This window comes from Hylaeus volcanicus, chromosome 5 (assembly GCF_026283585.1).
Source record: "Hylaeus volcanicus isolate JK05 chromosome 5, UHH_iyHylVolc1.0_haploid, whole genome shotgun sequence".
Lineage (NCBI taxonomy): Eukaryota > Metazoa > Arthropoda > Insecta > Hymenoptera > Colletidae > Hylaeus > Hylaeus volcanicus.
Window position 1 is genome coordinate 11,506,369 of NC_071980.1, and position 17,326 is coordinate 11,523,694.

Below are 17,326 nucleotides of genomic sequence, written 5' to 3' on the forward strand. Positions count from 1 at the left end.
CTAACGATTTTACGCGCGATCGAAATATCATAACCTATCTCACGTGTTTCGGAGCAAGGTTTCTCGTTTCACGGAACGTCAATTTTGGAATTTTTTTATCGTATCGTGTTCTATCCGATCGTAATACGTTTCTTTTGATATTCCGACGTGGAACGTAGAAGTGTTCGTTTACGTTGCTGAAACATGGGAAAGGAACTTTTCTATTCTGTATATGCACGGGTATTGCATATGCTTGTGCTTTGTTTGATCCATCATGGCAGAGTATTGTGTAGAAACTGTGATGTTTTGGTTGTATTTGTTGAATTCCTTATCACAGTGAAATTAGAGTAATGTTTTTACCTTGATGGTTTCCTTGTACATGTTGAAAGCAAAAGACTATATATATGTATATATTTCAATGTTCCAAACAATTAATTCCATTATTTTTTTTTTACAAAGAATAAGTAAAACAATAATAGATAGATTCTGTACATATTGATAAGATTCAGTACAGTGATGAATCAAGTCGTGCTACAGTATAATGATAGAATATTTTAAATTGATCGAGTGCAATAACATTTACGTATTAATCATTTTGGAACAGTTGTTATTGTTCTAATTCTACAAAGCAACATACGTTGTCAGTAACAAAGACAAACTTTTTGTTTCTTTTATCAATAGGATGGAGAGCAATGCGGACAAGTAATGGCTGGTGGTGATAGTATGCGTATACAACCCGGTCAAACGCATCAAATAGGTGTAAGCAGAACACAAGATGATGCAATGGTGGGTTACGTGTTCCAACGACCCACAGAACCAGAATTTAATGCCCAATCTTCGAGTTTTCAAACAAAACAAGCCCCGCGTGCGTGGGCTCTTGCAGACGATGCTATAATCGATAATGTAAGTATATCGATAACATAAAATTGTAAATTGTAAATTGAAAGATGGCTTTGTATCGATACTGCAATGGATGATTTAATAATATGCGTGCTTCTTTATGATTTCTAGAATCCAGAAAAATGGAAATATCCCATTACCAAACTGAGTGTACCACAGCAGAATCAACCTCAACAATTGGGATTGCAAACTATGAACAATGTTCATCTTCCCTATGAGATACATCCTATGCAACTAAAAGTGAGTAATACATTCCAAATATGCGGTACTAACAAATGAAGTTTACTTAATTATGACGAAATATAGTTATGATGGAAACAGATAGTTATTTATCAATTTAAAATAATTTGTTTGTACTATTAATACGATCATAGTTATCTGTAAAATTATTCTGTATTATCTCAGTATTAACAGTTTCATTTTATTATGTTTATGTAGAGCGGTGGACCTGGAGCAGAACATTTAGTTTATCTAAATAATCAGATGACAGCTCAGCAACAAGTTGCCCTTTTTCACCATCAGCAACAACAACAACAGCAACAACAGTTTAGGAATGGACAGGTAAGAGTAATTGTTATGTTCAGTATTTGAGTAATATTTAGCGATATGAACTGAGTTTCTATTGTTGTTGCTCGTATGCTCGGCAACTTTTAATATTTTAAATACATTCGGTATTAATTCGAGACAGATGAGTCAGAACATGAGGGCCAAAATAGAACTACAAAAATATTGACGACTACTAGGGACATTTTTTTTATCTCGAACATGTTACCGCACGTTCAGTTACATATTTATATTCTCACGTATCAGAAGTGACACCCATAACAAAGTACGAGGATAACCATCTCTATAGCGTATTTTTGTTTCAATTTAAAAATAGAACGTTTTGTTTTAATACTTGGTCATCCGCGTTAGCGTTGACTGTTACGTTAACATTAATTCTCGTTCGAATTAGGATATGTCATTGACACTGACGGTAATACCTGACAATCGGTCAGTTAGAAAGTTCAGTCGATGTGTTGGTTCCTCGTGGAAACTGTGTCAGGGACAGAATTCGGTGGAATGGCAAATTACAAACGTTTCTAGCACGTCTTAAGACGGTGGCCTTCGTTGCTACGAAAGGTCATCGAGATAACAATTTTTGCGCGAAATGTTTCGATTCTTTGCACATTTCGGATATGCTTCGTTTAGTATAAAGAATAAACGTTAGCTCTTCATCGTCGTAATAGACGAAATAAATATACAGTAGTTCAGAGTCGCATTAGGAAGAAATGGGCAAAATTCTGATTTAGATAGAAATTCCAAACAACTCGTTGAATAAAAATTAACGAGTAGAGATTTAACTATTTCATTGAATAAAGAACGCCAATAAATTGCTATCAGTTAGCTATTGTTAGTTTTGTGTCTTATCTGTTATTCAAATAAATATTTGCCTATTATTGGAGCATGAATATAGGGGAACGTAGAAAAGTAACCCTTCCACTGGGAAGTCAGACATGTTGAAAATTTAAAAAAGAAAAACGGAAGCATTAGATGAGTAGCTACCCTTACAAATTTATTTATGTGTACAATTTCAAATTTTTCAAATTTAATTTTACAATAATCTCGTTTTGAGCCAAACGAAATATCGCTTTACACGAAATTACATTCGAAATAACGTTACGTCGAAGGTGCTTAGATTTTTCATTGGATCAGGAATTTTCATTGGACAATTAGGCGGGATGAGATTATCACCTAAATTTATTAATACCCATAAATTAAAAGAAGAAGTAACCCTTCGGTCTTCCATTTTCAATAACATAATTCTGGGTTAAAGGAAAGTATACAAAATTAGCGTAACGTCGAAAGTGGGCAGGTCAGGTACAGAATCAAGCGCGATCAAATTTTCATCCGGTCGCCGTGAGAGGTCGTAGAAACGTAGAAGGTAGAGGCTAGGGGAGCGGTGATTGGTCGAGGGTGTTCGCGAGGCGAACCGTGATTGGCAGAGCCTTCGACAGATGGCGCACCAGTCGAGCGTCGTTCTTTGTTTCGGTTAGGAGGGCAGTCTCTGTCGAAGAGAGAGGCCGGTTAACGAAAAATCGAGGAGACGAGACAAGTAAAGAACACCGTGACGACGCCGAGCGTTATTTTAACGCTTGATAACGACGCGTCCCGCGATATGCCAGGACGGACGTGTATTTAGAAAGAAAAACGCGGTAATCGACTCGCCTTCCCCCTGGTAAATAAACGCGAATTCGCGGAGTGAGTGTGCAAAGTGCGCGAGAGGAGAAAGGAGGTGGTAGCGGCGGCGGCGGCGGCGGAGGAGAAGGACGAGGAAGAAGAGAGAAGCATAGGTAGCGGTGGGCAGCATCGAGGCACCCGGAGGTGTCGAACTGTTTGACAGGCGGCCGAACGCTTTTCTTTCTCTCTCTCACTCGCACTGTCGTCCGTAGTGCCGCGATTCCGTATCGTTCAGCGGCGGTGTTGTGTTCTCTGTTCGCGAGAGGTCTGTCCGTCCGTCCTCCGTATATCGGAGAGGAAAAACGAACGTGAAAACAACCGGGAGTGGTGTGTATTATATTCAGTGCCGGCTGAATCGGTACCCAGCGCCCCGACGCCGCGGTTCACCGTACGATCCAAGTCTCGTTTCCCTGCGACGCAGGGTCCTCGGGATTCTACGAATCGGCTCCAAGATAGCCTCGTCCGACGGATAGTGCGTGAAAAAGAGTGTGTGTCGAATTTCTCGTTCGCGTTGTCGGTGTACCACGGGGTTAACGGTGAATCTCTCGGAGGTGACGCGCCGTGCCGAGGGTACCTTGGAGACGGTGGAGAGTTTCGGTGTAGGGTACGGCCAGGGACCGAGCACGAGCACAGGCGACTGGATGAAACCACCGGGGGATCTTTTCCTTTACTGCGACATGAAGGATTTGGGGGCCGACATGGTATTTATTTTTAATACCAGTTTTCTTAAGGGTAAAAAAACAATAATCCGTGGTTAACGATCGGTCGTATCGAGCGATGCGGGTCGAGATCGAGATTTACTTGGAAATTTTATTTTCGTGGATTTTTGCCTTTTTCGAGGTAATCTCGATGGAAATGAATACAAACATAGGCGCGACGAAGTGTATCTAAGTACGCGTGACGAAACAAACGACCGAATGAAATAGTACCGATTACGTCTTAAAACCTTTGTTCGTATATTTCATTTTAGCTGTCGACGCGATACTTTTGCAGGTTATGTTTCCAACATTTTTACGCTACAACAGAAACCTCCATGTTTACGAAGTGCGAGAGGGACTCGACGCTCGTAGAGATCATTGACGTTGGTCGTGCGAATGCAATTCTTACAAAAAAAAATATATATATACATGTATACATGTCGAATCGAGTAACCTCCTCCTTTTCACTTTTTAAAAAATGACATTTGTGTACCGTGAAACCATCTGAGGGAGGATTTTATTTTCTAGAGGTTGATACGGTACTTAATTTTCTTTCGGTTTTGACGGGTCGTTGAAACTTTTGCGCTCTCCATTCTCGACCGATGACACGAGTCGGAAAGCGCGACATATGTAGGTTATGTTTCGACAGTTTTTACTCGCCAACGAAATCCTTCATGTTTATTTAAATTAAAGCAATCGATGCATTCGTTTTATGTATTCGAATAACGTTTGGATTTACAAGTTTTTTTATTATACATCATACGTCTTTCATACAAATCTCTGTTATTCTTTCGGTGCGCGTTTTATTTTGTCTGTTTTACGAGAAATTGTAACAGAGTTCTTTTGTTTTTGGCGTATGCAAATGGAGTAAAATCTTGCATGATAAATTACGGGTACCCTTGGTGATCTGTCACAAAGTCTTATCTTTGATGTCATCCGTCGAACTTGGAACAATCTCGTATCGAATGTCATGTTTGTCCTTCGCAATGAGTAAATTTACTAGTATCTGCTGTCGAGTTGCAGTTCTGCATAATTATATATTGCACTCTCTTTTTTTTTTTTCTTTTTCATTATACTTGTAAATTCAAGGTAATACGTTTGGTCTTCACCTTGATTTTTCATGACTGTTTACTTCATTTACCTAAAATAGAAACACGAACGCAACTGTTGGGTTAAATATTTATTCGTTTCTTTCGCGTAACATCAACGCCACGAAGATGGATGCATCGTTTTCAGTTTGTTTACATCTTCGCTGATCGAGGAAATTTTGCTTCAAACAGCTCCCGTTAGATGGTAGATCGAAAATGGTTCGTTCTAGAATATTCGTCTTGGCCTGTATTAAACTCGGACTTGACGATCGTTATTTTTGTAAAAAGAAATAGGGAAACGTACAATCAACGTCGTTTTTATTTATCGACGATCATTTGGTTATCTAATGTTTGTTTCTCTATGCTCGCTTTTTGTTCTATGAATAAGCTGTGCTGCGCGTATTTTGAAATCGTAATTTACCATTAAACCCGTTTGTTGAGTGGCTGTCAGAATCGTGAGTAGAATATTACTGCGAACGCGGTCGCATGGAGGTGTCTTTGATAGTTATTCAGCCAATCGGGTCTTCGAACTCGCTTAACCTTGTAACATAACAACGAATCCATTAGCGTTGCCTTGTACCTTAACGATGAAAAGATGGTGGCAGATTTCCAGCCACGTGTTCGTGATGTACTAGTCTTAAACCAACCATTACAATTTTGACCACCTTATCGTAAAATATACCGTAAAAAATTTAATTACACAATTTTTGTCAAGGTTTGGTTAACAACAACGCGAAACGTACTTACTCGTTTCTTCTATACATATATTTCCTTTCTTCTTCACGGAATACCGAATTTCTTGATACATACGACCGAACCAAAGACGTTCTATTGTCATTATTAGTTGATGCGAACAAATCGCTGCAAGAAGTTTTCATTCGTCCTCTATTATTCAAAGAAAATCCTGTCTGTCTCTGGTCCGCGCCGAGTCCTTGCACCGTTTCGCATCTCCAACCGTTCTTTCATTGTTTACGTCCTCGAATTCTATTTAGCGAAACGCCCCGGATTTCTGTCCTTTTCCCTCCGTCTCACTCTTACCCGCGGCCGCTCCGTCTCGCTTTCGCACGTGCGCAAGCAAAGCGCGGAGTTACCGAGAGAACGTTCGCGTTGTTTAGGTTAATGTACTTTCGCACGAACTTAAAACGCTTTCCGCTGCTGGGAACGTATAAAACGATATTACGTGTTCGTTATCTCCCGGTGAATTGTTTTCCAGTTCCCATTTAATTATCAATCGTTCGGGCCCGTTCATCCCGCGACTACGATTGCGAGTTTTACGTTTTGCGTCTTCGTTTCGTTTCGAAGGGGAGGTGCTTCGTTTGGACCGGTGCCATTTAAATTTATACGGCTTTGCGTTTCGCATACGTTTCCCCCTTGCTCGCGGTCCCCCTTTCGGGCACACCTAATCGATTGAAACACTGTCAGGGTCCTCTCTATGGGCAACCGTGACACATGCGAACGATGCGTGTGCTGAAAAACCCGATTGATTGTTTTTCCCTATGTTTTGCGGTGCGTATCATCTGTTTCTCAGTGTACCTCGAGTATTATTTCACGAAACAAACTCTAACGGTTTTCACGAACGATAGACGTGTTTCTTGTTATATCTTGTCGGCCATTTTATTTAACCATCCTACGGTCGCGTGAATTTTTTCGAGCCTCGGACGTTTCAAAGACCTATTTCACGTTTCGATTCTCTGCTTTACAGCCATCTTCGCATTTCCGTTGCTACTTGCACCAATATAAACGGCAAATAGTGCCGAAGGGATATCGATTCACGCGAGTCACTCTATCTCCTTTTCTAGTCGCTTCGAGGTTCAGAGTTGACCTTACTTCCCACAAAATGGTTTTCAATTAGCCTCGTCGTTCTCGTTGCTGTCTTTCGAGATACTCTCACGCACAGGGTGTCCAAAAACGCGCGACGTAACTTGTTTATTTTTATATATAAATTTCATCGCAATTCGCGATGTAAGATAAATTCATTTTTAATAATCGTGCAATCATCGTCGCGCTTTGGGGCATCCTGTGCGGACGCCAATAGGGACTCGACTTTACGATAGTCCTGGATGAGCCGCGTTAGGCATTACACGTTGCGTTACGGCATAAAAAATATCGAGTATCACCTCGTTGCAACTAACTTTCTCTTCTCGAGTCGACGGTAACAGATGGTTACGGGTAGTTATGCAGTTGACGCCTACGGTACGCGAGCGAGCCTCTGCGTGATAATCGTTACACAAGATCAGTGTCGCATTTCGATTATGGCTACAAAAGGTTTTTCGCGATAGTAAATTCCGAGAAAAGCGTTTATAGACGCGCAACGACTTTTCACGTACCGATTCTCACCAGTGTCTTCTTCGACGTTTCATTTCTATGAAATGAGGAAGAGTTGTACGAAACCTCGGTGAAATACAAAAAGTCGTTACATAATTTTAGAACACCATTTGCATTTATCTACACGCGCCTGTTCTCCACGTTGCGTTACGCCTATAAAAATAATACAAGAGGCATTGACTTCTTTAAGCCTTTTCTTTTTATATTTACAATTTAGTAGTCTGAGCGATGTTTGTATGGGCATCGTCGAGTATATCGTTGATCATCGTCGTTGTAGTAACGATCAGGAAAATAATAATACGCATGAAAGTGCAAAGTGGTGTTTCGAAGCGAAGCATTCCCGACTTTCTCCGAAGTCTTTTGTCCTACAAGGTCGAATCGGTCGAAAAAAAAGTAAACAACCGCGGCGGACATAATATTCGGACTTGAATCACGGCCAACATCACGGTCGTGTTTGCGCATTGCCTGGCGAAGACGCGGCTGCTAAGAAACTATACTCCTACGCGCGCAACGTTATCGTGTTCTACTCGCGATAAAAGAAGAGCGGAAACTGGGCGAGCGAAACCAGTTTCCGGTTTCTCGAGTGACGTCAGCCTCTCGGGAAGAAGTGCAATATTATACAAAGGGATATTGGCGGAACGGATAATCCCTCTCGCAGAGTTGCCGGCGAAATCGAAAAATGCACCGAAAGTGGTTCGCCTGCTGAATGTTTATTGACATCGGGTTATATGTCAGTGAACTTATGCAAAGCTCCATCGATAATCGATAGTTCGCCTCTGATTGGGGCCTCGACGCGAGGCAAGTTGTGTTCTCGCTGTTATTTAGACTAATGAATAGTCGAGTAGGGATGTAACAGCTAGAGGAGGTCGTATAGGGGATGAAAGTAAATTAGTTTTTATTTTAAATTTGTTTTTTTTTGTTTTTGTTATTCAAAAGTTCAGACGTTTGACCGAGGCAGAATTAAAAATTGTATGGGTTTCTTTTATAAATAAATAGTAGGTTTACTTTGGAAAGGCACAGAATAGATTAATTACGGTGTATACTCTAGCACCTGATCCAGAAAATAAATATTGACATACTTCTATCGCCTAATATTGTCAAGGGGTTATTCACTTCGGTAAATGAATTAATTTAATCAGTCAAACGTTTGTCCATTTTTATCAGTCAGGAAGAGATCGTTCCATAATCGTTTTATCTAGAGGCGATTGTTCTCGATAATTTTCGTCACGCATACCTAATGACTCAGACACCGCGAACACCGGGCGAATTCTTACGCGAATGGTTAGCGTAGTCGTTTCGTATCGTTCAATCGGTTTCACCGATTCTTTACTTTCGCTTCGTAGATCGTAGAGCTTGGGCGGTAGACCTTGGTAAATACTCGATTCGCAAAGATGAAAGATTGTACTTGAACTTGTGCAATGGTTGCGTATTATCTGTATCCATTAAACAAAAAAATTATACGACGTTGTCGTTATTTTACTGGGAGCAACGGTGTTTTCGATGACAGAATCGTGTCGTCGGTCATCCCGCGGATTGTATCGTAAAATGACGTATCGCTTCGTGACTTGTAGTGTGACGCGACGCGCGTGTCGTTGAACCTAATCGCGTCGGTTACGCTCGCGGAATCGTCATCGGGAAACAACAGTGTTACACGAACGAGAAGAAATTCGTTTCCACAGGTCTTCCCGAGCGGCCACGACAGTCAGCTGTGTAACAGGGCTCGTTAACTTGCCTGCCGTCAAAAATCAGAATTAAAGTAAATTGTGGTCATTTTCCTTTTTCCACTTATCGAAATGATATATCATACTCTTCGAGCGAAATCTAAAGTCTGACTCAGCACGATGACAAATATGTTTTCGTTTTTCTTCGTATCGATTATCCCCTTCCGGTTGGCACCGAAGTTGTTTTCAATCAACTCGTAGATCGGATGTACAGCATACTTTACATTTAAAAAATAGTCTATATCAACGTAAGATGAATTCCTAGGTTCGACGATCTCGTTAATTCTAAAGGGGCTTCTTTACGGAAGCGGTTGGCTGTAACTCGGAATTCACGTCTTAATTTCGCCGTAATTAAAAAAAAAAGAGAAGTCTGACAAAACAAACTGGAAACCACCCCCGATGTTCCGTAATGCGTGGCTACTGCGCATCCGTTTAGCTTACGCAGGCGCACGTATTTATACGCACACGCATGGAGGATAGGGCGAAGGAGACGGAAGGGTAGAGACGGTCGAAGGAGAGATGAAGAGAGAACAACAGGCAGGGTTCGCCTCCCTCGTGCCCTGCCGCTGATTCTCCGTGAGAACAGTGGCCGTGACCCGCGGCTGAGGGGCCTAGGGAGGGGTCGGTGGCCCCGTGGCAGTTGAGCAAAGACGTCCACGCTGCCGCTCGAAAGGTGGGGGAACCTCGTGGGTGTGCGGGATGGGTAGGGGAAGCTCTGCGCAGCGAGTGGTGGGGCAGCCGGGTTGGGTAGTAGGGTGAGCTCCTCCGAATTGGAGGGGAAGTACTGGGCGAGAGGTGGGGGGAGCTGGATGCAGAGTCGGCTTCACGTGGGAGGTAAGGGCGCGTTTACAAATCTTTTCCATACAAATTGATAAGGTAGCGAGTTAGATAGAGGTGTGAGTTTGATGGCTCTTATTTTTGCTCTCGTGTAACATGGAGGAATACCCCAATGTGAATAAACGTTTACTGTGTAAACAACGTTTCTATTATTAGAGAGTATGGTCCTCTTTGGGTGAATGAGAGTCATAGAAATAATAATACAATCGTTAGAAACCGATTTACTAACCTTCTAGTTTAAGAGCAAGGCAATTGAATTTCTAATGACATTAAACCTAGACTCTCTAGTAATTTGTAGAAGGTAGGGTAATTTGTGTGATGGTAGTTGCGTTGGGGCGCTGGTAAGTCCAGGGTCGGTCCTGGCTGGACGTCTGGTAGGGAACCGTTTGAGGGGTACAGCGAGCTATCGTTGGCTTTGTTCAATGAAAGAGACAGCCGGTGCTCTTCGTCGTCTCGTCTCATTCTTGGTTTCGTTTTTCCCCCCCATTTCTTTTCGTCCTGTATACCGAACCGCTCTCGCTCTTGCACTCTCGTTCTGTTTACTTCTCTTCTCCTTCTCGCCGTAGCCGTGGCCAACGTGCATAAGTGCATTTGCTGGCTAGCCGGTTCGAAGGGACAGAAACGACATCGTCCTCGTCTATCGAACGCCAACGCGAACGTCTCGCGTATCGTTTCGCCTCGTCTCTTCGGTCTCTTTCCTCGTGCCTTTACTTTTTTCTTCAATTTTCCCTCCTCCTTCAACTTTGTCTTCGCTGAACGCACAAAAGTTTTCGCTGACCGGTTCCAGGGGGATGGAATGCTACCGTTTTGCGCTCGCCTGACGAACGGATTGAACGTACACCGGGGATTATTATTATTTTACCTAGCTCGAGCATCTGCGTCTTTGTTGCGTGCACCTGGCAAAGTTTTTGCTCTTGGTAGCCCCTAGGGTGACTTTTGGTGTAGGGTCGTTCGAGGCAACCGTAACGTTGCAAGGTTTGAATTACACGAGTTTGTAGCAATCATAGAAAAATATGAGAGAAGATAGGAAATGGACGAAGGAATGCATAATGCAAGGTATCGACTATTCGACTGCTGTTTATGATAGCAGCGGTTTTTGGGGTAGACGCCGCGCTGTCTGTCGCAGTTCCGTTATCGAAAACCACCCTTGCCCTCCCCTCTCCACGGGCCAGATGGTTCCGAGACAAAGATTCTTCCTTTGAGGTTGCAACGCGTCTGATCGATAGGCATTCTTCAACATCCGTACTGTTTTAAAGAACTCCGTCGCACGATGACTGACGCATTCGAAACTCGATTAATACCCGACCATTCGGCCACGTGCTCCACGTCACGGTCCTGTTCTGCTCCCGGATCAGTCATACAAAGAAAAAGAAATTAAATGGAGAATTCCGTTCTAGACCTAACTTGACTTGAAAAGTTATCGGATAATACCGCAGACTTTAAGAAGTAATTTAAAATTTGCGTTCGAATGAACTCATAAAAGTAGGACGAATCGATGTGAAACAGACTAACTGCGTCGCGCGACAACGTGCAATTGTTCATAGATGAACGTCGTTCGACGGCAGCTCGAGGCTTTTTGAATAACGAATAAATCTTGGGGATTTATCCGTCATTTGAAATAAAATTTAGGGTATACAGGCTCCTCTCTGCTCTACCTACAATATCTCTATGGTTGAAGCACGCACGACGCGGAATATTGCTATTAGTTTGTCCCTGGAATCAAGTCGGACTCCTCTCGGTTCTCATTCCGAGGAACGTGAAAGCTGACGTTGAGCGTTCTCTTTGTTCGGTCCGCATTTCGACCTCTATTCGTCTCTTTCTCCCCGTAGCCGTGCTTAACGTGTAAAAGCGTCTCTGCCGGCCGGCGACGCGGTCGATACTCACGGCGTTTCGCCCCCGGATGACCGAGCCTTACCCTTACCCTTACCTTACCAAACCTTTAGACGTGTCTTCGTTCACTTTTCCCTTCGGATCTCTGTCCGTGAGAATCGTGAATCCGTTCGTGATCCGTTTCCGTGTATTCGCAATCCATCGCCAGCGGAGAGTACATAAGGCGCTAGAGTGACTCCTGACTTAGAAACTTTGGCTCGCGCCTCTTAGACGTCAAGCGCCTCGAAACTATACAGGGTGTTCGAAAAATGTTGGAGGTCCTTGAAAGGGGTGATTTGAGACAACATTTTTCGCTAAGGAAAAAGTTGTTTCGAACCACCCCTTTCAAGGATCTCCAACATTTTTGGGACACTCTGTATATTGTTATAGCGGAGATAACCAGGCGTCTCCTTGACAGGACTCACTGTATTTTAGTAGAAGATTGAGTGAATAGGGTTACGATTACGAGATACAGTTGCATGCAAACGTTTCCGGCCAAAAATAATGTTGGAATTAAATTATGTATAATAGGTGTAAAGTAGAAATACAAATATATCATAGTAAAGAGCTTTTATTATACTATCGAAATGTACAACTCACAAAATTTGATACAACAAGCAATAATTATTTATAACAAACATAACAATTTTTACTTCTTCATAAGTATCCGGCCGAGTACAAAACATGAAGAAAAAACACGATAACTGAAGGAAAAATGTTCAGAAATGGTTACAAATGTAACATTATCATCAATATTTAGTAACCATACCCTGTGAAGCTATCACGGCGGGATATCGGTGAGGCATCGATTCAATAAGTTTGATGATTCTATCTTGAGAGATATTTCTCCACTCTTCTAGAATTTTTGTCCGTAAAGCAGCTTTATTGGTACAATTAACAGTTCCTATTCTTAGTTTAAGCTCTTGCCATAAATGTTCTATGGGATTCAAGTCTGGAGATTGACTCGGCCAATCTAGAATTCGGATCTCATTCTTCGTGAAAAAGTCCTGAAGCAACCCAGACTGATGTTTTGGATCATTGTCTTGGTGAAATATCCATCCTCGTGGCAAATTTCGACGGGCATAAGGTAGCATTTTTTCTGATAGAATATCCCTATTCATAGGAGGATTCATAGTACCCTCAATTTTGTAAATTGGATCGACGCTTTTCCAAGAAAATGCACCTCAAAGCATAATACTACCTCCACCGTGCTTCACTGTTGGTATGTGATATCGGGAATCATTCCTAGTACCTTGTGATCGTCTAACATACCTTCTCCCATCATTTCCACATAAATTAATTGTAGTTTCATCCGAAAACAGCACTTTCTTCCAATCTTTAACTGTCCAACTCCGGTGTTTCTTTGGAAATTCTAATCTGGCCTTCTTATTTTTGTTACTTATCAGTGGTATTTTAACTTCAACTCGTCCAAAAAATCCAACTTCTGTAAGTTTACTTGAAACAGTACTTTGACTAATGTCAGCCAAATGGGAGAGCAAGACAATGATCCAAAACATCGGTCTGGGCTGCTTCAGGACTTTTTCACGAAGAATGAGATCCGAATTCTAGATTGGCCGAGTCAATCTCCAGACTTGAATCCCATAGAACATTTATGGCAAGAGCTTAAACTAAGAATAGGAACTGTTAATTGTACCAATAAAGCTGCTTTACGGACAAAAATTCAAGAAGAGTGGAGAAATATCTCTCAAGATAGAATCATGAAACTTATTGAATCGATGCCTCACCGATGTCCCGCCGTGATAGCTTCACAGGGTATGGTTACTAAATATTGATGATAATGTTACATTTGTAACCATTTCTGAACATTTTTCCTTCAGTTATCGTGTTGTTTCTTCATGTTTTGTACTCGGCCGGATACTTATGAAGAAGTAAAAATTGTTATGTTTGTTATAAATAATTATTGCTTGTTGTATCAAATTTTGTGAGTTGTACATTTCGATAGTATAATAAAAGCTCTTTACTATGATATATTTGTATTTCTACTTTACACCTATTATACATAATTTAATTCTAACATTATTTTTGGCCGGAAACTTTTGCATGCAACTGTATATATACCACATTAAAGTGGGACAGCTTATTTGTATTAATTACTATTTGTATTAATTATTATTGTTATTAATTCTCGCGGACGCGAGAACCAGCAGACCTTGGATGCATCCAAAGGGTGCTCGCAACAATAAGATAAAAATTGCTTTGCTTTGGGTGTGTTTGATCAGAGCAAGAAATCCCTCAAGAGATTTAATTAAAATTTCTATTATAATATATAATAATTAAACTGCGGATGTTTATGCATTTATAGGAAATTTGAATGCGCAAGAAACTACAATATGCAAGAATATAAAAGAGATTGAAAGTGAAGTTCGTGTTACAATATTTCTAGAATGAAATAAATTGCTACTTAGGTTCAATTTTTCTAGGCACGTTCGCGAAGATTTTATTTTGCATAAAGATCCGCAGTCTAATAATAACAGCTTTATTTCTCAATTTACACTAAAATATTAACCACAAATCGGATAATAACGTACTATCGAAACAATATAGTAAATCGAACAAATACCATCTAATCTACATAAATAGTTGCAATTATGCTTCTGTGCATTCAGCACGACAATCGATCGTTACATAAACATTGGGGGTTCGGCATGGCAACCAACCTTCCTATAAATGTCTGTATATGCGATTGCGTAATAAAGACGTTATTTTTATTACCATTGTCAACGGATGGTAGCAATGTTTACCGACTCCAGAGGAGAGAGAGTCGGGCTGGCTGGGCCGTCCTTACAAAATGCGAGTCGAAAAAAGATATATATGCCGTAAGATGATGCAAACGAAGATTCGCTTTCCAACTTGACACGCGAATCGCCATAGTCGCTCTTGCCGTCGGTGTTTTCTCCCGTGGGATTTCTAACCGGTTTCTAGACTCGTGTAACTCGTTCGATTTTTTTTCTGTTCCCTTTTATCCGCCGATTTGTCGATCTAGGTGAAAAGACATACGAGTCTCGCTGAAATCGAACGCTTAAAATATATTCTTTTTTTCTTTTTTTTTTGTCCATGATCGTCGGTAAAGCTTTCACGCGTATAAATCGTTCTCCGCCGACGCGCCATCTTTTTTCTGTCTAAGAAGGTTTGTGAACACGTACAATCTCGAAAACAAAAATCATTTAAGATTATTATTCGCAGAAACGTTGATAAACCCTTGTTTCCAAGATGTTGGTTGGCGAGTGTTGGTTTTAATTATTTTTTTCCTCCGTTTGCACTCAAAATTCGAGTATACTTCATTTTTCCATCAAATCTTCCGTTCGGTTTTTATAGAATTTTCTCACGATTCCAATCACGCTTTTATCGAACGGAACCCCGCGAATTCCGATTTCGTACAGCCCCGAGATTTCTCGATAAGAAATTGAACATCGAGCCTGTAATTTCCTGATGAAAATTCCTCGAAATAAATAAATTCTTTAGATGTTGGTCCACGTTGAGAAATCTTAGAGATGCTATTTGGAAAATTCATTTGAGAAAATATAGGAATTTTGAGAGAAATAATAAATCTACAACCGTGTTACGTCCTTATCTTAACGAGTACGTCCAGTATTCCCTATCTTGGCGTTCATTCCGAACTTTCGAAACGGGTAAATGCACTCGTCGCGCGCTTCATCGCCAACTGCTGCTGCTTCATTAAAAATAGGTCTTGTTTACACCCGTATTTATACCACGCGGATACGACCTAATCGCATTTTTTTTTGTGTGGGATGACCTAATACACGCACGATAAGAATGAATTTCGCGCGAAAGGATATCCGCTTACGTCGCGTTGCACCGTGAAACAGTGTCTCTCAAACTTTCCTCGGAGGACCAAGTGGAATAAAATTATTATCGTCTCAGTACGTCTGCAAACTGGTTTTCACTCGGATATATTTACGTTTGAAAAAATATTTAATACGATATTAACGATTGCGTTGCGATGGATCTGGTGGAATTAATTTTTCTTTATCGGTCGGTATTAAGAAATTCCTCGTCGCCCGATTTTCGGATGAAATTTGCGAGGTGTTCCAAACTTTTATGCTTGTTAGTTTCCACTTCCTTTTTTTTCACGGTTTTATTACCAACGATAGGAAACTTTTTAACGAGCGTTTTTAATGAGATTAAAATACCGCGAGAAGCGTTTTTTTTCTTTCTATTATATACGCTTCTTTTTCTGAGCTTTCGAGGGCTAGACCGAAACGGGAACGTCAAGGTATACAGGCCAGCTGTGTCTAGAAATTGAAATTTTGGATCGTTTCGACGTCGTGGAGCCCGTCGTGGAGCCCATTTTGGGAAACACTGGGCTAAGATATAATTAACGCGTTTACTGGTGCACCGCGAGCGATAAACAGCGGTCATATGAAACGTGTGGCGGTGTGTCTCGACACGAGTACACATTTGCACGATGCATGACGCACGTGCTATTGTACGTGATATCGTTCAGCGTGATCGATAAAATATAAATATCGCGTGCGCTCGAGACGGCCTGTCTTCGCTCGCGACGACGTAAAAATCTTCGCCTCGCTGTTTCCCGCTACTTCTTTTTCGATTACGTGTCGTCGATGAGTCACGACTCCCCGAGACTATGCCACGTTTTATCCCCGTTTGACTGAGATGGGGCAAAAATGTTTTATTTTACTTTTTATTACGATGGATACGGGATATACTACTAGATGCTTGTTTACGTAACGTTTGCCTCTCTAAGCACTTGTTATTTAGTCGAAATTTGGGTCAGATAACGCTTTTGCCTAATCTCAGCCTAACAGGGATAAAACGTGGACGCTGACGTTTGCGAGGATATTTTTAGAGGAAATTTTTTTTTATTTTGGTCTCCTGAATTCATCTTTTACATTTGGCTATTTAATCCGGGAACACTCTGTATATTGTTACCTAATTCTATATTTTGTGATTGCGAAAAAAATCACAATTATAAATGATGTCGTGAATGAAAACAGTTTAAGAAGCCCTGTATTACTTCATAAACAACTATCGCCAAGCAGATTGACAGTCATTAGTAGACTGTGGATCTTTATACAAAGTAAAAATCTTTGTATACATACCTACAAAAATGAAACACAAATAGAAATTTAAATTACTTTGCAAGTATCATAATATTAACTTTACTTTCAATGTTTATTAGATTCTTACATATTGTGTGGATTTCGTATTTTCTTGAACATCCAAATTTCCTATAAATACGTAAATATCCGCAGTCTAGTCATTAGTTTACACCATACGAAATCATGCGTTAGCGTTTCCAAAACTTCAAACGTGTTCCCGAGTTAATAGGTTAACAAGCTGATCCTCGAGCTTCGATCGAGCTGGAACGAAGCTTCGATCGGAACGTTTATCGGGATTCGCGTTCCTCATGTTGCGCCGATGAATAGTACTCGATGAAAAGAAGAGACTTCAAAGAGCCCCGGGGCCCGCGAGCATTCACGACTCTAGCCGATACTTCCGTTCAACTTCCTCGAGTTTACAATTTTTTTTTTCTTTCGATAAAAAAAACATCCTCCGTGAACCCCGAATTATTTGGGGCTTAGACCGATGCATTCTACGCGCTACATTTTATACGATGCTTACAATGCGACTTACAGGACGGTCTATCGATTCGATGTTGGTTTTGTTGCAACCGTCAAATATCGAA

At 41.1% G+C, this 17,326-nt stretch overlaps 1 protein-coding gene across 4 annotated transcripts in view; it reads left to right on the plus strand.

The window, feature by feature from the left end:
- LOC128876170 (pumilio homolog 2-like) overlaps positions 1 to 17,326 on the plus strand; it is a 143,954-nt gene that overhangs the window by 1,849 nt on the left and 124,779 nt on the right. For all 4 annotated transcript variants that reach the window (XM_054122306.1, XM_054122310.1, XM_054122307.1 and 1 more), the window contains exons 2-4: positions 661 to 882; positions 991 to 1,119; positions 1,318 to 1,440. In XM_054122306.1, the coding sequence (XP_053978281.1) occupies positions 661 to 882; positions 991 to 1,119; positions 1,318 to 1,440 (474 nt within the window). The remainder of the gene's footprint in view (positions 1 to 660; positions 883 to 990; positions 1,120 to 1,317; positions 1,441 to 17,326) is intronic.